This window comes from Amblyraja radiata, chromosome 1 (assembly GCF_010909765.2).
Source record: "Amblyraja radiata isolate CabotCenter1 chromosome 1, sAmbRad1.1.pri, whole genome shotgun sequence".
Classification (NCBI taxonomy): Eukaryota; Metazoa; Chordata; class Chondrichthyes; order Rajiformes; family Rajidae; genus Amblyraja; species Amblyraja radiata.
In genome coordinates, this window is record NC_045956.1 from 54,281,584 (window position 1) to 54,307,206 (window position 25,623).

Genomic DNA, 25,623 nt, shown 5'->3' on the forward strand with positions numbered 1-25,623 from the left:
TGTACAGCCAGATCGCATTCCCCCCCAACTGCAGCCAGTGAAGGGAGGCTCAGAATGGAAAATTTTCCTCTTCAATGAACCTGTGAGCCCAGCTGAAGATTTTTTAGCTAAGCTAAACAAACTAATGACTGATGAAGGAAAATCAGTAAATGATGTTCAAGCCATGCTGACTACAGAGACTCCACAAGGAAGCTCCCCAGAGTCCATCATCCGAGCAGTGGGAGACCTGTTGGGAAAAACGATGAGACCTACCAGTGAGAACAATGCATTTCGACGTCTGCGGATGTTCTCTGGAAACCTTCCCACACCGCCAGGTGAGGAGAGCCTTGACCATTGGCTCGAACAAGCCTATCTAATGATTGAAGAATGTGACTGCTCTGAACGTGAGAAACGAAAGAGAATAGTCGAGAGCTTAAAGGGGCCGGCCCTGGAAATAATTCAGGCTGTACGACTAAACGACCCAGATGCTAGCCCTGACTGCTATGTAAAGGCCTTGGAAAGTGCCTTTGGCACGCCTGTGTCAGGAGAAGACTTATATGTTGCCTTCAGGAGCCTTCACCAACAGTCTGGTGAAAAGCTCTCTGACTTTTTAAGGAGGCTGGAACGCTCGTTGATCAAAGTAGTGCAGAAAGGAGGCCTTCTCAGCCACAGAGCCGATCATGCTCGAATTCACCAACTCATTAGAGGTGCTACTGACTGATATGATGCTGTTACAGTTGAGATTGAGAGAAAGAAAAGAGAAACCTCCTACCTTCTTAAAGCTCCTAAATGAGATTCGTGCAGAGGAGGAATATGAGACAGCTCGACGAAAATTAACTACAACAGTAAGACAAGTACAAGTCAGAGACCAAGCCAATACCAAAGCTACAGAAGACCAAAAGTTGAAGGCAGAGATTCAAGAGCTTCGTGCAGAGCTTGGTGAGCTAAGGGAAAAGCAGCAAGACACACACACACTGAGCCAAAATTCAAACCCACCAAGAAAACTATAGACACTGAAAAAGAAAACGAAGTTCAAATGTTGAGGCAACAGGTGCTGCAGCTACAACATCAGCTAACTGTGATGTCTGTATCTCACAGTCCTGTGACTGCAGACCCTAAAAAGAGGGATGGGAAGGCCAGACCCAGCCCAGCAGCTAAACCACATAATGCCAAAGACTCAGAGAGCTTCTTCTGTTACAGATGCGGAGAAAATGGTCATATTGCCACACACTGCACAGCCCCAGAGAACAGCCCAAAAGTAATCCAAAAATTACTCGGTGCTCTGCGCAAAAGTAAGGAAGATAAAGCGTCACACAAAATGTTTGCTGAGTCGAAGCAGGTTGGTCCAGTCTACACACAGCAGCCTCGTAACCTGCCACAAGGACTGGTTGGCCCATCCATGATGGCTGATGTGAAAATTGATGGTCAACCCTGTAGAGCCATTTTAGACAGCGGCTCCAGAGTCACTATCATCTTTGAGAGTTGGCACACCAGATTCCTTCCCAATGTGCCCATTCACCCACTCAAAGACCTTGCCATATGGGGACTGAGTGACACTAGCTATCCATATACAGGCTATGTGGCAGTTGAGCTGGGACTGCCTCCTAATTCCAAGGGAGTTGAAGAAATAGTTCCCGTGGTGGCTCTAATATGCCCTGATTCGCCAAGTCCTGACCCAGTTCCTGTTGTCATTGGCACTAATACAACAAAATTGCGCTCCCTGCTGTACCAATGTGAGGAACTCAAAGGCAACGATGAGGTTCACTCTCTGAGAATAAACACTGTTCGTTCTGAACAATCCCCATCACCTTGTAATCCACCAATGGATGTGGTCGGCCAAGTGAAATGGCAGGGCCTTGGGACTCTAAGAATCCCACCTGGAGGAGCACACTATGCTGTCTGTGAAGTGAAGAAGCAGCAACCTATGGATAAAAGCATCCTAATGGTGGAGGCTGATGAAAGTACCAACCTTCCTGCTGGTGTGCTGGTTCCGTCAGTAGTCCTGCCACCCTCAGCTATGGATACCAATGGCTTCACACTCATGCTGAGAAATGAATCTCAAAAAGAAACTGCTCTTCCTGCGGGTACAGTGCTAGCCCAAGTGTACTCTGTCATTGAGCCAAAGAAGTCTCCGAAAACAATGTCAATTGATCCTGAGCTCTTCAATTTTGGGGATTCACCCATTCCCGAAGCATGGAGAGCTAGGTTAGCCAACAAGTTGTCAGAGAGAGCTGATGTATTCTCATTGGAGGAATGGGATGTGGGTCTAGCGAGAGGTGTGACACACCACATAAGACTCAGAGACTCTAGACCATTCAGAGAGAGATCCCGCAGAATCGTACCTGCAGACATTGAGGATGTTCGGCGCCATCTCCAAGAACTGCTGGCAGCCGGAATAATCAAAGAATCCCGAAGTCCGTATGCCTCTCCCATTGTCATAGTGAGGAAGAGGAATGGCAAAGTGAGAATGTGCATTGACTATCGTCTGCTGAACTCCAGAACCATCCCAGACCAGTACACCATGCTGGATGATGCACTTGATTGTCTGACTGGCAGTAAATGGTTCTCTGTGCTGGATTTGAGAAGCGGATATTACCAAGTGGAAATGTCTGAGGCAGACAAAGAAAAGGCAGCCTTTATTTGCCCTCTTGGTTTTTTCCAGTTTGAGCGGATGCCCCAAGGCATCACAGGTGCTCCTGCAACCTTTCAAAGATTGATGGAGAAGGCTGTAGGAGACATGAACCTGATCCAAGTTCTTGTGTATCTTGATGATATCATAGTGTTTGGAAAAACTCTAGAGGAACACGAAGAACGTCTCCTCAAAGTTTTGGATCGGCTGGAGGAATGTGGACTCAAGATCTCCATTGACAAATGGCAATTCTGTCTACCAAAAGTTAAATTCCTGGGGCACATTGTCTCCGCCGCCGGCGTCGCAACCGACCGGGAGAAAGTTAGTGCCGTCACCAATTGGAAGAAACCCATTGACCTAAAGTCCCTGAGGTCGTTTCTAGGATTTTGTGGGTACTATCGGCGGTTCATTGAGAACTACTCTGCCACTGTCCGCCCTCTCACAGACCTAACTAAAGGGTACCCTCCAGCTCAACGCAAAAACAAAGCCACCTTCAAGGACAAGAAAGACTACTTTAAAGTCTCAGAGCCGTTCAGCGACCGTTGGACCTCAGCTTGTGATGACGCCTTTTACACCATCATCCACAATCTCACGCATGCTCCTGTGTTGGCTTTCGCGGACCCGACAAGGCCCTACATATTGCATGTAGACGCAAGCCTGAATGGCCTGGGAGCTGTATTGAATCAAGAGCATCCTGAAGGACTCCGTCCAGTTGCTTTCGCCAGTCGCAAGCTCGGCCAGTCAGAGCGGAACTATCCCATCCACCAGCTAGAATTTCTAGCTTTGAAGTGGACGGTAGTCGATAAGTTCCATGATTATTTGTATGGCACCAAATTCACTGTGAGAACGGATAATAATCCGCTCACGTATGTCTTAACCACTGCCAGGCTTAACGCCACAGGCCACAGGTGGCTAGCTGCCCTCTCCACCTATGACTTCAACGTTCAGTATAAGCCTGGTCGTGAAAACATTGATGCGGACTTGCTTTCCAGAAATCATCAGGAGACAGAGGATGGATGGGTGGATGTTCCTACTTCTGGGATGAAAGCTCTCTGCCGAAGAATCGCTGCATGTGGTCCCGGCGAAAGCACCACTAGATGTGTCGACCAACTAGGTGCTTCCCCCGATGCTATTCCTGCTGTTTATTCCTACCTCACTCAAGTGGAGGGAAATGAGCTTGAGCAGTTGAGCCGTAAAGAACTGATAGAGGCCCAGAGATTAGACCCTGTCATCAGTGTGGTAATGTCTCAAGTGAAGCTAGGCAAATGTGACACAGCTCCTAAACATCCAAATGCTGATGTCGCCTTGCTGCAGCGAGAAAGTTCCAAGCTTCGGATAAAGTGTGACCTCCTGTACAGAGTCATTAAGAGACCCTCTGGAAGAGAGGTGAGTCAGCTTATCTTACCTGCTCAGTACAAATCAATGGTTCTGAAGTCCATGCACGACGACATTGGTCACCTCGGCATTGAAAGAACCACAGAGCTTGTCAGAAACCGATTTTACTGGCCCAAAATGGCCTCTGAGATTGCAACCTACATCCAGAACTGTGGGAGATGTGTGGCCCGGAAGTCCCGTCCACACCGAGCTGCCCCTATGCAACAGATCACGAGTAATGGACCGTTGGACTTGGTCTGCATGGATTTCCTTTCTATTGAGCCCGACTCCAAAGGCATTGCCAATGTGCTGGTCATCACAGATAATTACACAAGGTATGCTCAGGCATTCCCGACCAAAGATCAAAAGGCCCTCACCGTGGCTAAAGTCCTCTTTGAAAAGTTCTTTGTTCACTACGGACTGCCAGCCCGCATCCACTCAGATCAGGGTCGCGACTTTGAGAGCAAAATTATCAAAGAGCTCCTGACCTCCTCAACAAAAGACTCTATGATGCAAGAGTGAGAAATCAGACACTGCAAGAAGGAGACCGTGTCCTGGTTCGCAATCTTGGCATCACTGGAAAACACAAGCTACAGGACAGATGGAACCCCTTGCCCTATGTGGTGATAGCACAGTTTCCCACTCTTCCGGTGTATCGTGTGAAACCAGAGAGAGGAACAGGCACAGTGAAAACAATGCACAGAGATCACTTGCTTCCCATTGGTTACTTGGTAAGACTGCCTACTCCTGCAGAGAGGAAAACACAACCAAAGAAACCAGTAACCAGAGCACAGAAAGTACAGTGTCAAGCCCAAAACCCAGAACATGTGAGTCAAGAGCCACCGACTTCAGAGTCTGAAGAGGAGAGTAATTACTACTTACCCCAGCTAAAGCTCTGTCTACGTCCGCAAGCCCAAAACCCAGAACATGTGAGTCAAGAGGACCAGACTTCAGAGTCTCAAGAGGAGAGTAATTACTACTTACCCCAGCTAAAACTCTGTCTACGTCCGCAAACCCAAGGCCTGGAGGCTGAACACAGACATGGTCCGGTCATGATAGATACAGCTATCAGCGTCTGTTCCAATGATCACGACTCACCTGAAGAGGAGGATCAAGAGGATGAACTGCCAGTAGCAACAGAAGATCTGGAAGAACCCTTACAGCCACACCAAGACTCTGTGGTGGACACAGAGCTGGGGGAGGGAGACGTCCCTACCCCTAGCACCTCGGCTGTGGTTGCTGAGTCCTCCCAGACACCCTGTGCCAAACGGCTTGTGAAACCTGTCCTACGCCTCAGTTGTGACAAACTTGGACAGCCGACTGACAGACCTGTGACGATAGTTTATAGAGGCCTGATTATTCAAATATGCTGTGACACAGAGACCACAGACACTAGTGAACCAAGATTAACGTTAAGTTCAGAATCCATCTAAAGAGCCCAAGTAAGCAGGTGTGTTTAGTGCACAGTAGGTTAGCCTGATAGGGATATCAGACGTTTAGCAGGGGGATGGTGTAGCCCTGTGTAACTTCATATTAGTTAAACGTTATTCCCTTATTATGTATCTACACTGCAAATGGCTCAACTGTAATCATGTTCCGTTTTTCTGCTGACTGGAAAGCACGCAACAAAAGCTTTTTACTGTACCTTGGTACACGTGACAATAAACTAAACTGAACTAAACTGAACTCCTGATAGGTGGCAATTAAATGGGCCCATGTGCAGCCATGGATGCCTGTGTGGATTTTTTGTAAAAAGAAACAATGAAATTGGTTTTGTTGTCACCGTGCTATTCCATGTTTTCTGTGTTGTGGTGCAACTCTGCTTACTGTTCTATTGCATCATTTTCCAGGGGTGGGAGATTGCAACCTTCACATGATCCGCCCTGTTTCGACGAATGCAATCAACCCAGCGTGCACAATCAAATAAGATCAAATAGAACAAGTTGTCGTACAACTTTAGGCTGTGCACGCCATATGCAAGAAGAAGAAGAAGCATCATTTTCCACAACATGACACATTGTTTGCCCTATTGCCACAGCATGAAGGGGAGACACATGGGAGGATGCAGACAGCACATGCAGATAGACTGAAGCATAATCTTAGGTTTAGTTTACAACTGAACCATCCTACCAACAATTAGAGAGCAGTCCCGAGCTACCATCTACATCAAGAGAGGCCCTTGGACCATCTTTTGATCGGACTATACTGGACTTTATCTTGCACTGAATGTTATTCATGTTATTCCCTTTATCATAGGAGTGGATGGCTCGATTGTAATCATGTATTGCCGTTTCGCTGACTGGTTAGCACGCAACAAAAGCTTTTCACGGAACCTCGGTATACGTGACAATAAACTGAACTTGCTCCTCAGGTTCATATTAAATCCTGCTGCTCTTACCTTAAACACGTGGCCTCTTGTTTTTGAATGCCCTACCATGGCGAACAGACTCTGCGCATTCACCCTATCTATTCCCCTCTTGATTTTAAACACTTCTATAAGATCCCACGCTAGCCTCTTGTGCTCCAAGGAATACCATTCATACCCTAGTGTTGCTACTTAAGTGAAGTGCATGATAGGAATGCCAGTGAATGGTCAGGAAGCAGCTCAAACTGTTCAGTTGCCTACTGGTCTTGTCTTTCAAGAAAGAGTCTGCACTGTATATAGTGAAGGACTAACGCTACAGGCTTCAGTCGGTTTGGGCAGCTTTTGATAATGTAAATGGAAACACAAGGAACTATAGAATCTAAAGCAAAGTACAAAGTGCTAGAAGAATTCAATGGGTTAGGCATCATTTGCGGAAGGAAAGGAAGGCAACATTTGGGGTTGGGATCCTTCTTCAATCTGCCTGGCCAGCTGAGTTACTCCAGCACTTTGTGTTGTGTTTGAGAAGGAAGTGCCCAAAGGATGGTCTACACCCAACCAATGTGAGTGAGGGTAACTAGAGCAGGCAAGGTGAGCCTTGTGTACAATTGGGGGGAAGTAAGCCTTGTGAAGTAAGCGTTCTGTACACCACCCTTTGCATAAAAAAGTTACCCTTCAGGTTTCTATTAAAACGTTCCCCCCTCACCTTAAACCTATGTCCTCTGGTTCTCAATTCCCCAACTCTGCAATTGAGAAATTGTGGCCATGGAAGTCCTGCCTTATTTGACCCCCAAGATGGTCATAAGTATGCGATGGGTCAGTTCGTAGCATTGAAAGGAAGAGAGGAATGGAAGGATAATGTAGAATCAGTTGTTCAATCTCAAATGTAGTTATTTTATTTCAGAATAAGGAAGTCTCTTCTATTCTCAACATTAATTAATACAAAATCTAGAATTGGGACTTTGGCACTAATTTAATTACAGGGCTATTGTAAACATAAATAGGAGAAAGCGGCACAGTGGTAGAGTTGCTGCCTATCTGCACCAGAGACTCGTGTTCAATCCTGACTACAGTGCTGTCTGTACGGAGTTTGCACATTCTCCCTGTGACCCCGTGGGTTTTCTCCGGGTGTTCCGGTTTCCTCCCACACAACAAAGATGTGAAGGTTTGTAGGTTAATTGGCTTCGGTAAATTATCTCTAATGCGCAGGATAGAACTAGTGTACAGGTGATTGCTGGTCGCTGCAGACTCTGTGGGCCGCGCTGTATCTCAAAACTAAACCAAACTAAGAAATCAGTCTTGCACATCTAAAAATTAGGAAATTTGGTAAAATCATTCCTGGTAGACGATCTGGCCTTGGACCCTTAATGTCCAGCACGGTCTATGAAGGACACTTTTTAACCATCCTAGGACAATGCTTGGATCTGCTTGTCCCCTGGCAAATTAGGAATTTACATGAAAAGTCAGACATGCAAACATACATTTCACGACACTACATCCTGGGACAATGCGCCAGAGCACCAATGTATCTCTACTCGTGCAGCAGCCCAAGTTATAAGATCACCAGCTATTCCCACACAGCAACCACTTACATTCTTTTATAAACAAGTAAGTGATGGTCAACATTACAGTGTGACCACTGTAGAGAAAGTCTCCACACATAATGTGTGACCCCGTAATGGAAAGCCCTCCACCGGATATCAGCTTTAAGATTCGTTGCAGTTTGGCCTGAGAGTCCCCATACAGCTGCAAGAGAAGAAAACAATGGGTGAGACATTTTGCAGACTCCTCGCAAGGTGGTCAAACAGTACAGCACAGGATCCGGCCCTTTCGCCCCTGGTCGGCACAGGCGTTGTGGGCTGTACTGTTCAAAGTTCTTAAATCACCCCACGACCAAGCAGGTTCAGTCACCATGGTCTGATTACAACATCAGGTATCCCCACTGGAACATAGTTTATTTTAGTTTAGTTTAGAAATATGGTGTGGAAACAGGCCATTCAGCCCACCAAGTCCGTGCCGACCAACAATATACTAGCACAGCAGTAAAAATTAAATAAAAGAGTATGTTGCTTAATTTAACAACAGTTAGTCATCCGTGGAATTCCTTGCATTATATTCAATTAAAAAACGGCACATCCACCTTAGACTCAATTGCTCAGTTGGAACTTAAACTGTGAATTGTTCCTTTGTTTTCAAAATTAAACAGACTTCTAGTGTACTCTGTTTCTCTTGTGCCTTGTAACTTAATCAGGTCATGAGGACAGAAACACATCAGTTTATTGAGATTAAAAACTGAAACTGCAAGCACGGTACAATGATGAACCGTGCAACATGTCCCAAAGGTGATAGCTACCCATCGATCTTCAAGTATCAGTTAACATTGCTGTGTAAGAAGGAACTGCAGACGCTGGTTTAAACCGGAGATAGACACACAAAGGTGGAGTAACTCAGCGGGACAGGCAGCATCTCTGGAGAGAAGGAATCCTTCTCTCCAGAGATGCTGCCTGTCCTGCTAAGTTAACATTGCTGTTGGTATTATGGTCTCATTTACCATAATAAATTGTCTGTTTGTTCAACAGTTTTAAACAAAAATATTCAAGGCATATGTGATGAAGCTGAATTTTAGTTAAAATATAAGAAGATATTAAATTGGCTTCTGGGCTAGCTTACAGCTTATATTTAGTCTCAAATTAGGCTTGCCTCAGGTTGCGGGTGTGTGGGATAATAAATCCTATAACATTGTCTCCCAAGTGAGGAAGTGACAGAGAAAGAAACAGCTAGTCACATCTTTAAAGTAAGATGCCATAAACCAAATGGCCTATGTTTATGAAGGACCAAATGACAGAGAGGAAGCAGCGAAAGAGCTAGGGTGATCTCTGTGAAGATAAAATGTCGTAAACCAAATGGCCAATGTTATCTTGTACTATGTAAACAAAAGGCCTTTGATGTGATGCATTCTGTGGAAACCTTTTCCTGTACCTCTGACCATGACTTATGTCTGTGAAATGTGCTAAGGGGACAAAAAAACCCTATTTAAGGCAATGTAATTCTGTTGTTCAGAGAAGGTGGCTGAGCACAGTTAAGTGTCTACATTGGTTACTTGACTGCAGTTCTCCCTCCCTTCCATCGGCCGATGTTAAGTAAAGTTTTGAACTGGTCTACCAAACAGTTTGTGTGGTGTCTGTTTATTAAGAAGCGAACCTGGTTTAGTAGTTATAAAAGTAACTTTTTCATATGTGCTGGAGATAGAAGGAACTGCAGAAGCACGAATCTTGAGAAGAACACAAAGTTGGGGGAGTCCAGAACCAGGGGCCACAGTTTAAGAATAAGGGATAAGCCATTTAGAACGGAGATGAGGAAACACTTTTTCACACAGAGAGTTGTGAGTCTGTGGAATTCTCTGCCTCAGAGGCCGGTGGAGGCCGGTTCTCTGGCCACTTTCTAGAGAGAGCTAGATACGGCTCTTAAAGATAGCGGTCAGGGGATATGGGGAGAAGGCAGGAACGAGGTATTGAATGTGAATGATCAGCCATGATCACATTGAATGGCGGTGCTGGCACGAAGGGCCAAATGGCCTACTCCTGCACCTGTTGTCTATTGTCTATTGCTGGAGAAACTCAGCGGGTCAGGCAGCGTCTGTCGAGGGAATGGAGGGGTCTACCCAAAATGTAATTTATCCATTCCCTCCACAGATGCTACCCGACTCACCGAGTTCCTCCACCACATTGATTCGATACAAGGGACACCAGCTGAGTGGGGAAGTTAATATTTATTTCACTGGCTCTCCACTCAAGAGTCAAGAGTGTTTTATTGTCATATGTCCCAGAGAGAACAATGACATTCTGACTTGCAGTTGCTCTGGGCTATCTGGATGACAGGGATACATGGGCCTGTCCATTGTCAACAGCTGAGTCTTCAACACTACCACCCCTTCCAAACTCATCACCAAGCTGGGCCTCTCTACCAGCCTTTGCAACTGAGTCGTTGCCATCCTCATCGACAGACCTCAATCAGTAACAATGTCTCCTCCTCACTGACTATCAAAACAGGTGCACCCCAGACTGCGTGCGTGTCCTCCTGCTCTATCTACTCTCTCTGCACTCAGGACCATGTGGCTAAGCACAGCTCCAGTGCCTTCAGTACATTCGCTGGCAACACCACATTAGTCAGCTGAATCATGGGCCGTGATGAGCCAGCCCACAGGAGACAGATAGAACACTTGGTAGAGTGGTGGCACAACAACCTCATGCTCAACATCAATGAAACCAAGGATATCATTGTTGACTTCAGAAAGGGGAAGCCAGGAGACCACGTGCCAGTTTTCATTGGTGGATCGGTGGGGGAAGATTTATTAATTTTAAATTCCGGTGGGTTAACATCTCGGATGATTTCTTGGGCCTTGCGCATTGATGTAATCGCAAAGAAAGTGCGTCAGCATCTCTGCTTTCGTTGAGGTTTAAAAAAAATGGGCATGTCACCGAATACTCTCACTAACTTCTACAAATGTTACAAACCATCCCGACTGGTTGCATCGTGGCCTGCTAGAACATTTTCATTGCTTAGGAACACAAGAGGCAAGTGGTGAAATCAGCTCAGTCTATCATGGGCACAGCCCTCCCCGCCATTAAAAACATCTGCAAGAGGTGCTGCCGCAATTAGGCAGGATCTATCATAATCATACCTTATTAGTCAAGTATGTTTTGCAACGTACGAGGAATTTAATTTGCCGTACAGTCATACCAATAAAAAGCAACAAAACACACAAAATTAATTTTAACATAAACATCCACCAAAGCAACTCCTCCACATTCCTCACTGTGATGGAAGGTGAAAAAAAAGTTCAATCTCTTCTCTTCTTTGTTCTCCTACAGTCAGGGGCCTCAAGCCTTTCAAGCCAGTTGTCAGAGCGATCTTGGATCCCGTAGCCGGCGGTCGAGCCCTCCGCGTCGGGGCAATCAAGCTCCCGCATCGGGGGGATCTCAACTCCCAGCGCCGGGCGATCGGACCCTCGGGTCAGGGCTAGTCGTACCTCCTGCGACTTTGGAGCTTCCCGACATCGGTCTCTACCCGAGACTGTGAGCTCATCAATGTTGAAATCCACAGGCCGCGGTTGGAGCGTTGATCCCAGGCAAGGGATCGCAGGCTCCGATGGTAAGTCCACGGCCCCGCGGTGGGGCTCAAAGTCAGTCTCGAGCAAGGCCGCCAGCTCCATGATGTTAGGCCGCAGAGCGACCGGAGATACGATCCGGAAAACAATCACATCTCCAGCAAAGTAAGAGATTGAAAATAAGTTTCTCCTACACACACCCCCACCCACCCATCACATAAAACAAAACACACTAAAAATAACAAAAGAGACGGAAAGACAGACAGACCGTTGGTGAGGCTGCCATGACTGAAGGCGCCACCCAGTGGAAATCATCATCAAGGATTCCCACCATCCGGCCCATGCCCTCTTCTCATTGTTGTCATCAGGCAGGAGGTACAGAAGCCTGATATCCCACAGTACTCAGTGCAAGAATAGCCACTTTGCTAGACTCTTGAACTGACCTTTAGACTTGAGAGATATAGCACGGAAAAAGATTCTACGGCTCAATCCTCCATGCTGACCAGCAATCACCCCATACACTACCACTATCCTACACACTAGGGATAATTTTACCAAAGCCAATTAACCTACAGACATGTTCATCTTTGGAAGATGGAAGAAACCCAGAGCACCTGGAGAAAAGCCACAGGGAGATCATACAAACTTCATACAGACAGCACCCGTTGTCTGGATCGAACCCAGGAATCTCGCTGTAAGGCAGCAACTCTACCGCCCTTAGGATGTACCTGCACATCCTAATCATACCACAGCAGCGGAATACTGCAAACTATTTTTTGTAGGTTAATTGTCCTCAGTGTATAGGGAGGGGATGAAATGTTGGGATGACAGTGAACTAGAGTTATAGGTGATCGATGATCAGTTTGGATTCGGTGGGTTGAAGGGTCTGTTTCCATGTTGTATCTCTAAACTAAATTATACCTCTTTTATTGCCATGGACTTGTTTTCTAATTGTGCTTTTGCACTCCTGATTAGTTTTTTTAAACATTCTATTTTTTGCAGTCTTGTATAATTTATGTGTAATTAATGTAGGTGTAATGTTTTTGTGTGCTGTCTGAGTATGTAATGCTGCTGTAATCAAGTTATTCACTGTACTGTACCTCACTGTACTTGTGCAATGACAATAAATACGTTTATTTTTAATTGAATCATAAAATTTGCACTTACAGTGGTGGGCATTTTTCTGCCATCATTCATTGTACCACGTATTATCAGTATGTTTGCTTACAATATTTATATTATGTCAACATGGCATAACCTTTGCATTGCCTTATATTCTACCTCCCTCCATGCCCAATGGTCATAGTCAGAGAGTGATACAGTGTGGAAACAGGCCATGTCCCAGCTACACAAGTCCCACCTTGCCTGCGTTTGGCCCGTATCCCTCCAAACATGTCCTATCCATGTACCAGTCTAGCCCACTATGATGATGAGCATTTCCTTATAGATCCTTTCCAGTGACTGTACCAAACCACAGGGCATTCTTCAGCACATATTCCTGCAGAAGGGCAGGCGCCAGTCAGGAGCCAACAACTCCTGGCACCTGGGAACCAAAAGTCTTAATTAAATCAAAGGGAGTCTTTCAACAAATTGTTGATCCTCGCATAGCAGCTTGTAGAGCAGTGACGCCTGTACTTACTGTTGGTTGGGATGAACCCCAAGTCAACATTTATTGGCCATTCTTAATTGACCCTCGACTGAATGGCTTGGCTTGGGAGTTAAGAATCAGCCACATTTCTACAGATCTAGTCATGTTTAGATCCAGGTCAAGGAAGAACAGCTGATATCCTTCCTTGACGGACATTTCGAGAACCAGACGAGTTTTTAATGTCTAAAAAAACCCACAAAGTGCTGGAGGAATTCAGCGAGTCAGGCAGCATCTCTGGAGAAAAAGGATGGGTGACGTTTCAGGTCAGAACCCTTCTACAGACCCATCCTGAAACGTCACCCATCCTTCTTCGCCAGAGATACTGTCTGACTTGCTGAGTTATTACAGCACTATGTGTCTATCTTCAGTATAAACCAACATCTGCAGTTCCTTCCTACACAGCATCCCTGGAGGACATGGATAGACGTTTTGTGTCTGAGTTCCTCCAGCATTTTGAGTTTTTTGCTCAAGGTTAAAGCTCTTGAAGTTCCTTGTGTCTAGTTTTTAAATGTGCTCTGGTAGTTTCTTCACCAATACTGATAACTAGTATAATATTCCAGATTTTTTTTGAACTAAAGATCTTTGGCTTGAAAGCTTGCTACATTGTGCACTGTTATTTGCTGATCTGCTGGGAGCATTCAGCATTTTCTGTTTGCATTTCACATTTCCAATGTTTGTGGGAGTTTGCTTTTGGCAATGTCAGCATGTCTGTTTCATAGAGTTTGCAAAGGTTAACGTAAGCTGTCTTTAGTTTTAAGAACTCCAGATATTAGGCCTTTTTAACGTTGTTTAGCGTGCTGTGAACCCTAACCACAAATGAATGACAGCATCAATTCAGTATGCCACTGACAAAACAATGGGGCGGCACGATGGTGCAGCGGTAAAGTTGCTGCGTTACAGCTCCAGAGAACCGGGTTCGATCCTGACTACGGGTGCTGTCTGTATGGAGTTTGCACGTTCTCCCTGTGACCCGCGTGGGTTTTCTCCGGGTGCTCCGGTTTCCACCCACACTCCAAAGACGTACGGGTTTGTAGGTTGATTGGCTTTGATAAAATTGTAAATTGTCTCTAGTGTGTAGGATAGCATTAGTATACGGGGATCGCTGGTCGGCACGGACTCGGTTGAAGGGCCTGTTTCCGTGCTCTATCTTAAAGTCTAAAGAACAAACATTTTAGATGTATCATTGAATCCCCAGCCATGTTTTGGTTATATTTTTGAACAAAATGTTGCAGAGCCAACAGCCAACCACTGAGAAAAGATCAAATTAAAGTTATTTAAAGAAATTTACAACACTGGTTTTGCCCAGAGCGCTCTTTTGCTCCTCATAAACTTTTCTTTTCATCTCAACTTAAAGGTGCTAAATCCTTCCTGCCATGTGATATGCCATGATCATTCTTTTTAGTGAGCCCAGACACTGAAAAGAGAAATGGGAATGGCACTGATGTATTGTAGATAGTTTGCAAAGGTTTGTTGGCACAATAAATTTATTGATTTGATGACTCAATTAATGTAAAGAAGGGTACACACTTTCTGTAATGTATTTCCTGTATATATTTTCAAAAGGTATCTTTTGAAATATACATTGGGACACCAAGTGACAGATGTACAAGACATTGGTGAAACCGTAGCCTGGAATATTGCAGGGAATTGCAGATGCTTTTTTTAGACTTTATTTTAGACTTTAGAGATACCAGCACTTTGTTCCACCGAGTCGGCGCCAACCAGCGATCGATCATCTGTACACTAACAATATCCTACACGCTAGGGACGATTTACAATTTTATCAACGCCATTTAACCTACAATCTTGTATGACTTTGGAGTGTGGGAAGCACACCGGAGAAAAACCGGAGCACCCGGAGAAAACCATGTGGTCACAGGAAGAATGTACACACTCTGTACAGACTGATTTACCAAGGAAAGACATCAGTCTGAAGAAGAGTCTCGACCCCGAAACGTCGCCTATTCCTTCGCTGCCTCACCCACTGAGTTTCTCCAGCATTTTTGTCTACCTTCAATTTTTCCAGCATCTGCAGTTCCTCCTTAAACACAAAATGCTGGAGTAACTCAGTGGGTCAGGCAGGATCCCTGGAGAATATGGATATGTAATGTTTTAGGTCTAGACCATTCTTCAGACCCGCAGCTTGAAGTCACCTGTCCATATTTTCTAGGGATGCTGCCTGACCCGCTGAGTTCTTTCAGGATTTTGTATCTACTCTCTAATCCAGGCAGCATTCTGGTAAAGGTAGATTTAATTTCTTCAGTCACTCGTGATAGGAAACCCCTAGGATTGTAGGAATTAGCCCGAGTGACTCTGTTCTTGACAGTCTCCCATGCCAATCCATCATTTCTTAAATAAGGGGAGTAAAACACCAAAACTTCATTAAACAATTAACAAGTGGTTAAAATGCATGGAGATCCTGGTCCTAGTGAGAAGCGCTTACCTTTGGTGCACACTGGAAGTGCATTCCAGGCACAGGTAGAGTGGTGATGTACATGGTGATACACCTGTAAAGGTACAAGGTTCCCATGATGAAGAAAAACCTTCGTCCTACGATGGACCTACAACAGAAGAGAGTCAAGAGTGTTTAATTGTCATATGTACCAGAGAGGGAACAATGAGATTGTTACTTGCAGCAGCTGGTTGAACCGCTGCCTCACAGCGCCAGAGACCCAGGCTCGATCCCGACCTTGGATGCTGTCTGCATGGAGTTCGCAGGTTCACCTCGTGACCTTGTGTGTTTCCTCCAGGTGCTTCGGTTTCCTCTCACATCCCAAAGATGTGTTTATAGGTTAATTGGCATCTGTAAAATTGTCCCTAGTGTGTAGGGAGTGGATGCAGATGCGGGATAATTTACAACTAATCTGATGGTCAGCACAAGATAAAGTCCAGTAAAGTCTGATTAAAGATAGTCCAAGGCATCCAATAAAGTAGATCAGGGGTCGGCAACCTTGTTCTTCTGCATAGGGCCAGGACGCATGTCTGTGAGCGGATGGCGGGTCACATCTATCACGTGTACACATGGATCCCGCCCCTTCGAGGACGTCACTCATACTCACTTGGCCCTGACCTATTGACAACCCCGATCCAGACCAAAGATCATAAACTGGATCTTTGATCCCGACAGTGAAGCTCAGACACAGAAGGTGCGCGGCCGTGCCGGCGGCTTTTCGCAGGATAGGATAGGATATAGGATAGGATAGGATAGCCTTTTATTGTCATCCAGACCGAAGTCTGAACGAAATTTAAGCAGTCATACATACAATACAATACAATAAAAAAACAACAATAAACACATATTAACATCCACCACAGTGAGTCCACCCAACATCTCCTCACTGTGATGGAGGCAAAAGTCTTAGGGCTGCAGTCTCTTCCCTCCTCTTCTCCTTCTGCGCTGAGGCGATACCCCCCGGGCGATTTTAAAACCTGTCCCGCGGCTCAAACACCGCGGCCCGGGGTGGTCGAAGCTGCCGCTCACCAGACCTGCTGACGCAGCCGCTGGCCCGCGGCCGAACCCCGGTCTCAGGCCACCGCCACCAGAACTGCCGTCCCAGCCCCCGGAGCATCGTTCCAGCCCCGGGCCGGATCGCCCTCACGTGAGTACTGCCACCGTCTCAGCCTCGCGCCAGGCCGCCGCTCCTCCCTCGGGCTGGGCCGCCCCGACCGGGCGCCGCTCCTCCCTCGGGCTGGGCCGCCCCGACCGGGCGCCGCTTCTCCCTCGGGCTGGGCCGCCCCGACTGGGCGCCGCCCCGACCGGGCACCGCTCCTCCCTCGGGCTGGGCCGCCCCGACTGGGCGCCGCTCCTCCCTCGGGCTGGGCCGCCCCGACCGGGCGCCGCTTCTCCCTCGGGCTGGGCCGCCCCGACCGGGCACCGCTCCTCCTCGGGCTGGGCCAGCCCCGACCGGGCACCGCTCCTCCCTCGGGATGGGCCGCCCCGACCGGGCACCGCTCCTCCCTCGGGCTGGGCCGCCCCGACCGGGCGCCGCTCCTCCCTCGGGCTGGGAACGCCGTACCTCCCCGAGCTCGGCCACTCCGACGGGAGCACCGTTCCTTCCTCGGGCCGGCCGTCACAGCCCCTCACGAAAGCCCTGTTCCAGCCCCGAGCCGGGCCGTCCTCACGGGAGCGAGCTCAGTGCGAGTCCTGGCGGGCTCTGCCTCCTGAGCCTCGAGGTCGCCAGCTCCGCCATTAGGCCTCAGCGCAGACGGAGGCAGAGAAGGGGAATACGACAAAAAAGTCGCATTCCCCCGCAGGGAGAGACAGCAAGCCCCGTTTCAACCCCCCCCCCCCCAAAAAACACAAACTAAAAACCAAAACTAGACTAACCAAAACGAAAATAAACAACCCAAAAAACACAAAACAAACAGGACTGCCGGAGAGCCGCTGCAGCCAGAGCCGCGCCGCCACTAGGATGCGGTACAGCCAAAGCTTGGCGCTGCTCGATGCTCGGTGGCTCCGCCATTGCGGCCGCCAGCACAGGCCTCCTTGCGTCACCGCGCCTGGGCGCCACGGCCTCGGGAGATACCGGAGATGACGGAAGTCTACGGGCCGGATAATTACTGGAAAAAAATTACACCTGTAGGCCGGATGATTTCTGGTTACAGGCCGCATTCGGCCCGGGGGCCATAGGGTGCGCCGAAGTAAATAGCATCTCAGGACCGCTCTCTAGTTGGTGATAGATTGGTTCAGTTGCCTGATAACTGTTCGGAAGAAACTGTCCCTGAATCTGGAAGTATGTGTTTTCACATTTCCGTACTTCTTGCATGATGGGAGAGAGGAAAAGCGGGAGTGACCGGGGTGAGACGCATCCTTGATTATGTTGGTAGCTGTGCCGTGAGCTGTCGATAGAGTCGATGGAAGGGAGGTTGGTTTGTGTACTGGTCTGAGCTGTGATCAGAATTCTCTGCAATTTTTTGCGGTCTTAGATGAGGTCGTTCCCAAACCTGCCGTACAGACGCAGGGACAAGGTGACCAGGGTGGGTGAAGTCTTTGATTACGGTGGCTGCTGCTCCAAGGCAGTGTGAAGTGTAGATTGAGTCAATGATGGGATGTCTGGTCTGTGTGATGGACTGGGCCACATCTACAACGCTCTGTAATTTCTAGTGGTCTTTGGCAGAGCTGTTCCTAACCAAGCGGGTATACAACCTGACAGAATGCTTTCAACAGAGCATCTGTAGACATTTGTAAGAGCCATCACGTAGCATAAACAATGTCATAGTTATTCAATTTGGAAACGTTTTTACTGGCCAAATGCCCTCATTTTTACTGTATCAGTTCACCGCCAAGTGAAATGGACACCAGAAGCTGAAATAACATTGTTCTGACTCATTCATATCACTAATTAAATTTCTTAACCCATGCGGGTGAATCCATGTTTACATAGTACCACGCCTTGTGAATCTCAACATACTACGGAGCTCTTTTCAAGATATGCTGCTGATTATTAAGGAAAATGTGACTCATGACTGCATGACTCTGCCAGCTGCCTGAATATTTCCCCTTCTCTCAGGACCATTCCTTGTCTCTGCTTAGCATCGCACTGCCTGCTAAGGCAGCAACACAGCTGAGAATGCCAGATCAGCTCACAGATAAAACCCCTTGCTGTCTCAGATAGATCCGGGATGGCCCGATAGGAAGTGTGAATAATAAAAATCCTCCAGTGTGTCTGAGGCAGCTAGGCTTTGGCTGGTTTTGCTGAAAGGATGATAGAGCGCAGAAACAGGTCCTCTGGCATGACCAAGATGTCCCATCTAATTTGACGCATATCTCTCCAAACCCATCATAAGTACTAGGAGCAGAATTTGGCCATTCGTCCCATCAAGTCTACTCCGCCATTCAATCACAGCTGATCTATCTTATTCTCCTGCCATCTCCCCATAACCCCTAACACCCTTCCTAATCAACTTTCCTATAATGTACCTTCCCAACTGTCTTTTAAATAGTGCTATCGTACATGCTATAACCACTTTGTCTGGTAGCTTGTTCCATAAGCCCACCACTCTCGGCATAAAAAACATTGCCTCTCAGGTTCCTCTTCAATCGTTCCCCTCTCACCTCAAACCTGAGCCCTCTAGTCCTTGATTCCCCAACCCTGGGAAAGAAACTGCCATCACTCTGTCATGCCCCTCATGATCTTATACACCTCTATAGGTTTCCTGCGCTTCAAGGAATAACATCCGAGCCTTAGAAGGATGTTTCACAGTCCACGGGCCCTGCACTGCTTAAATAAGCTAAACCAGGAAGTTATAAATACAAATACCATGAACATTTGTAACTATATTTGTCCGTGGGAGAGGCAGTGGCAGAAGAGAACAGAGTCACAAAGTAACAAGTTTGTGGGCATTGAGCTCATGGCATGATGCACTATTCACTGTCCACGTATCACTATCATTGTGGGCAGCACAGTGACACAATGGTAGAGTTGCTGCTTACAGCACCAGAGACCCGGGTTCCATCCTGACTAGTAGATGCTATCTGTACGGAGTTTGTACGCTCTCCACGTGACTGCGTGGGTTTTCTCCGGGAGCTCCAGTTCCGGGAGCATGAGCTCCCACATTCCAAAGACGTACAGGGTTGTAGGTTAATTAGTTTCCGCATATTGTAAATTGTCCGCAGTGTGTAGGATAGTGCTAGTGTACGAGGTAATCGCTGGTCAGCGCAGACTCATTTGGCTGAAGGGCCTGTTTCCACGCTGTATCTCTAAACCAAACTAAATTTGCCTGGCTTTCTCACCCTCACCTGTTTTCCAGCTTTCCCCCCCCCCCCCCCCTCCCCCACTCCAATTAGCCTGAAGAAGGATCCCAACCTAAAACATCACCTATACATGCCCTCCCCAGATGCTGCCTGACCCGTTGAGTTACTCCAGCACTCAGAAGCACTATTCACTTGATATTGCATCTGAATTTAAACTTGTAGAAAATGTTCTTAAAATTAGGATAAATTAACTGGAAAGGTGCCTGCATGAGACTTGACTCTGACTCCTAGGATACAGGGTGCTCCTATATCATATAAGGAAGGGAGTTCCCACAGTATTCTGGTCAACATGTATTCCTTCATCAGCATTGGCAAGCATAACTGGACAATTGGCAGTCTGAGTTTCCCTGTAGGAGGGGGGTAGCAGTAGGACCCAGGAGAATCAGACCACGAAGTGTAGGAGCCTGCAGTGTGGAGGCTGTGGGCCTGGAGCTAAGACTGAAGAAAGTGTAGATTGGTTACTTTACTTATTAACCAATTGCTGTATTATTAGAAGCTCCGCCTACTACTACTACTGATCATATTATCGCAACTCGACGTGTGCAGGTAGTCCATGCGACTGTACAGTAGAAGCAACATGCTGTAGTATGTAATACATGCCTTTCAATAAATACCGTTGTACCATGTTTGTGAGTATGTTTGATTCGCTCAACATTGTGTCGGAAGTGGGATTCAAACCCACGCCTCCCACTGGACCCCGACTCGTCCAACCTCACACTCAGCACCCTCTTTGGCCGCTACAAATTTCTGCGGATGCCCTTTTAGCATCAATTCTGCCAGTGAGGTATTCCAATGCACAATGAAACAATTATCTGCGGGGGATCCGTGCGCCATCATTGTCAACGATATTCTCGTTGCTGGACGCAACATGGCTGAACATGATGCCAACTTAAAAAAAATACTAGACCGTGCTAAAGACATCCATCTCAAGCTCAACCCTCTAAAATGCAGATTCCGTGTCAAAGAGATCCATTATGTCGGACACATATTCACCAGTGATGGCCTCAGACCGGACCCCTCCAAGACCACTGCCATCAACGAGATGCCAGCTCCCACTGACATTACGATTTTACAGAGATTCTTGGGAATGGTCAACTACTTGGGGAAATCCGTTCCCAACCTCAGCAAAATATCTGCTCCCCTATGACAACTGACTCACAAAGACACTGCTGGGTTTGGTACCCACAACACCAGAGAGCTTTTGAAATCCTCAAATTACAATTGTCCAGTGCCACAACCCACGCTTATTTCGATTTAAACCGACCGGTGATGTTTACGTGTGATGCATACCAATATAGACTGGGAGCTGCCTGCCTACAGACCTCTGCCGAAGGAGACTACAGACCTATTGCTTACGCCTTCCGTACCCTGTCAATGTTACGCCCAGATTGAAAAGGAATTACTTGCCGTGGTTTTTGCCTGCACCAAATTCAAGGACTTCATTTTTGGCAAGTCTGTGACGGTTGAAACAGACCACCAACCGTTGGTCACCATTCTGAACAAACCCATTCATGCTGCTCCTGCTCGCCTGCAACGGATGATGATGCGGCTGCAGTGCTTCGATTTTACCCTAGTCTACAAAAGGGGCAATGACATGCATCTGGCTGACACGCTATCAAGGGCCCCATGAACGACCTGCGAACAACAGCTGTCTGAGATAGACCAGTTCACAGTAATGACAGTGTCATACGCACATACAGAATGCCTAAGCAACCTGGCAGAGCACACGGCTGCTGATATAACTCTTCAACTACTGTCCTCGGTCACCCGGCGTGGCTGGCGGGATAAACAACATCGTGCCCCACTTGCGATTCGCCAATACTACCTGGTTCGCGACGAACTGATACTGCAGGACGATGTCATAATCAAGGGTCACAAAGCAGTCATCCCAGCTGTTCCACAGGACAAATACTTTGATGCCGTCCACAGGGACCACCCCGGCGTGAAAGCAACCTTACTACAAGCAAAGAGCATGTTTTACTGGCCCGGGATGTGCACGAAAAAGTTCAAGCCTGCGCCGTCTGCACCAGCCTGATTCCACACCAACAGAAGCAGCACCCTGTTCCTCCTCTGCCTTGGTCCACGGTCGCTACCGACATATTCGAGTGGCGTGGCAAACATTATCTGGTTCTTGTTGACACGTATTCGGGGTGTTTTGAAATCGACCTGCTCCAAAACGTCACATCTGATGCAATCATCTAAATGCTGTTGCGCTATTTCTCCGTGTACGGCGCCCCTGCACGCCTCCTGTCAGATAACGGCAGTCAGTTCACCAGCAGTGTTTCAAAAACTTTGCTTAACAATGGGATTTTCGCCATGTCACCAGCAGTCCTGAATTTCCACAGTCAAACAGACTTGCAGAACGGGCTGTCCGGAGCGCCAAACATTTAATGGAGCGCTCACACTTTGCCAAATCCGATGTCTACTTGGACCTGCTCAACTTAAGGAACATCGCCCGTGACCCAATACTGGGGTCTCCGACCCAACACATGATGTCTCGACAAATCCATGCTACCCTGCCCGTGCCCCAGCAGCTGCTGCAGCCACAGGTTCGTTCACCACCTGCTGTGCAGATATAACTCCAGCTGAAACGCGATGTCCAGACGCGAATTTTCGATGTCCAGCAAACCACTTAAACCTCTCCCCAGTGGACAAATCGTTCTCCTTCAAACCAACAAGGGCTATGGCTATTTAGGTCACATCCACAGTCCCGCAAAAGAGCCTCTCATACCTGGTGAGCACAGACGGAGGAATCTACAGACGCAACTGTCAACATCAACTTCCTGTGAAGGAACCACGTCCTACTGTTTCGTATCCCGATGCAACGCGCCCTTCTGCTGTCGGACAGTCTCTTCCCTCCCGCCCTGCTGCTGCAGACCTAACATTGGTTACGCCCCCTACACCCTCACCACCACGTTCAGTGCCCCACTTGCCAGCCTCTCCATGTTCCTCTCCTGGGTCACCAGTGCTCTCGCCGCATGGCTCCCCAGTTATTTTGCCGGTGAAGGGAGGAGACGCGTATTTGTACTGTATGCGCGCGGGACGGGTGTGTAGGCCGCCCTTGAGATACGGGGATTCTGTTTGAACCATCTGTACTTCCCTGTGTGCACTATTAGCATTTTGGTTACTATATTATTCAGTCATCACATAATAACGTGTTTATTCATAAATGTCACTTTGATTTAGATGTGTTTCATTTTCATTCCTACAAGGAAAGGTGTAGATTGGTTACTTTACTTACTAACCAATGTCGTGCTTTATTAGTAGAGGCTCCACCTACTGCTACACTGTTCATATTATGTGCGCAGGCAGTCCATGCTGCTTTACAGTAGAGGCAACATGTTTGTGGAAGCATACTGCTGTACCACCATGTTTGTGAGTATGTTTGATTCACTCAGCAGAAAGGTCCCAACCTGAAACGTCACCCATCCTTTTTCTCTAGAGATGCTGCCCGACTCGCTGACTTATTACAGCACTTTGTGTCTATATCTGGACAATGATCTAGTTTAACCTATTGGGATGTTGTATTGTGCAAAGACCATGATTGAAAGGCACTTGGCTATGAAACTTCAAGCCAGCACCGCCATTCAATGTGATCACGGCTGATCATCCACAATCAGTACCCAGTTCCTGCCGTCTCACAATATCCCTTGACTCTGCTATCTTCAAGATCTCTCTCTTGAAAGTACCACAAAATGTCACAAAATTAAGGTGGATGTACAATTACAAACTATTTTCTTTCGTCAACAACTTAGGCAGCTAGCAGAGTCTTTCAAAAGTTGGTACAACCTTTAAGCCAACAAGTTGAATCCATCCTAAATCAATACAATCCAGCCAGCATATTAGTCATGGTGTACACCCACAGTGTTCTCAATCAAAACATTAGTGCCACTGCTTATCCAAGTCCTGACTGTCTGGAGTTACTGAATGAACAGTATGGAGCTGCACTGTACCTGAACACCAGGAATTTCAAATCTTCCCAAATTCAACCAAGGGCAGCACCGTGGCTCACCTGGTAGAGTTGCTGCCTGACAGTGCTAGAGACCCGGGTTCGATCCTGACCTTGGGCGCTGTCTGTGTGGAGTTTGCATGCTCTCCCTGTGACCACCTGGGTTTCTACCCACATCCCAAAGACGTGCAGGTGTCGATTAATTGGGCTCTATAAATCATCCCTAGGTGAAGGGAGTGGATGCGAAAGTGGGATAACATAGATCTAGTTTAGATTAGTTTATTGTCACGTATACCTAGGTGCAGTGAAAAGCTGTTATGGTGCGTGCTATCTAGTCAGCAGAAAGACTATACATGCTGATAGTCAAGCCATCCACAGTGTACACTTACAGGATAAGGGGAATAACGTTTAGTGAAAGATACGGTCCAATAAAGTCCAATTAAAGATAGTCTGAGGATCTCCAATGATTTAGATGGGAGGTCAGAAGATGCTCTCTAGTTGGTGATAGGATGGTTCAGTTGTCTAATAGCAGCTGGGAAGAAATTTTCCTTGAATCTGGAGGAATCTGGAGGCGTTTCAAACTTCTGTAAAGTCTGGCCTGATGGGAGAGGGGAGAAGAGAGTGTCCGGGTAGGGTGTCGGTAGGCCGAAGAACCTGTTTCAGAATCAGAATCACACTTTATTCGCCAAGTATGTTTTGCAACATACGAGGAATTTCATTGGCCATGCTTTATCTCTAAAATTAAATTGAACTTGTGAATTCCCACTCACACAGTCCGCCTGCAGTGAAAGTGAAAGTGAAAGGGAACAAAGAGATCATAAAATGCTTGTTTAAAAGTATGGTGATTTTTAAGGCTAAGCCAAATCACCCCTTAATATTCTGACCACAATCTTCTGGTATGTTTGTGAAATGTTTGTTTGGTTGGATTATGGTTGGAGCTCGAATATGCCTTGTTAATTTCCTGCCAGTTGCTTCAGGATGTTTTGAGTCATTGGCTTTTTCAGTTCCTTTAAAAAAATATTGTGGCAGTCTTTCAGCCCTAAATACCACAAGATAATTTTGCAAGAATGACATCATCTTCCTGCATAACTACAATGCAACAGTGTCAACCGTGACTCGGCGCTTAGCATTTCCTGGTGAGTCAGTAAGCTGCGTGTTCCTGAACACTAAAATATTAAATGACCCTAGTCTTGGAGTCATCAAGCAGGGGTCGACAACCTACGTCCCCCGGGCCTTATGCGGCCAAAACCCAAAACCATCCAACCCGCAGGCGTTTTTTTTAATCCTGTAATTATCCGGCCCGCAGACTTCCATCATCTCTGGTACCTCCCGGGCCCGAGGTCGGGGCGATGCAAGCACGCAAGGAGGCCTGCACTGGCGGAGTCGCCGAGCAGCGCCGAGCTCTGGCTGCACCGCATCCTGCGCAAAGCCGCTGGCACGGCCGCGCACCTTCTGTGTCTGGGCTCCACTGTCGGGAACGGGGTTGTCAATAGGCCGGGGACGAGTGAGCGTGAGTATTTGAGCCACCGCCTTCAGGACAGAGCCAAGGCAATGGTCCGTAGGTACGCCATGTTCGTGAGCGCCTGTAACTAGGGGCCAGTGCTCCGGGTGGCGGCCTCGAAGGGGCAGGATCTATCTGAACACGTGATTTGATGCCTGCCATCCGGGGCGGGATGTGGGCGAGATCCATCTGTACACGTGATAGATGTGGCTCCCCCATACGCTTACAGACATGCGTCCTGGCCCCTATGCAGAACAAGGTTGCCGACCCCTGTCATAGAGTCGTGGAGTCATATAGCACAGAACAGGTCCTTCGGCACA

The 25,623-nt window shown here is 47.3% G+C and overlaps 1 protein-coding gene across 1 annotated transcript in view; it reads right to left on the bottom strand.

Annotated features, from left to right (window-relative positions):
* The window catches only part of sgms2 (sphingomyelin synthase 2), a 130,101-nt gene that overhangs the window by 21,703 nt on the left and 82,775 nt on the right, over positions 1 to 25,623 (bottom strand). Inside the window, exons 3-4 of the mRNA XM_033022114.1 lie at positions 15,543 to 15,660; positions 7,937 to 8,090 (exon numbers count right to left, since the gene is read on the bottom strand). Of these exons, the coding sequence (XP_032878005.1) occupies positions 7,937 to 8,090; positions 15,543 to 15,660 (272 nt within the window). The remainder of the gene's footprint in view (positions 1 to 7,936; positions 8,091 to 15,542; positions 15,661 to 25,623) is intronic.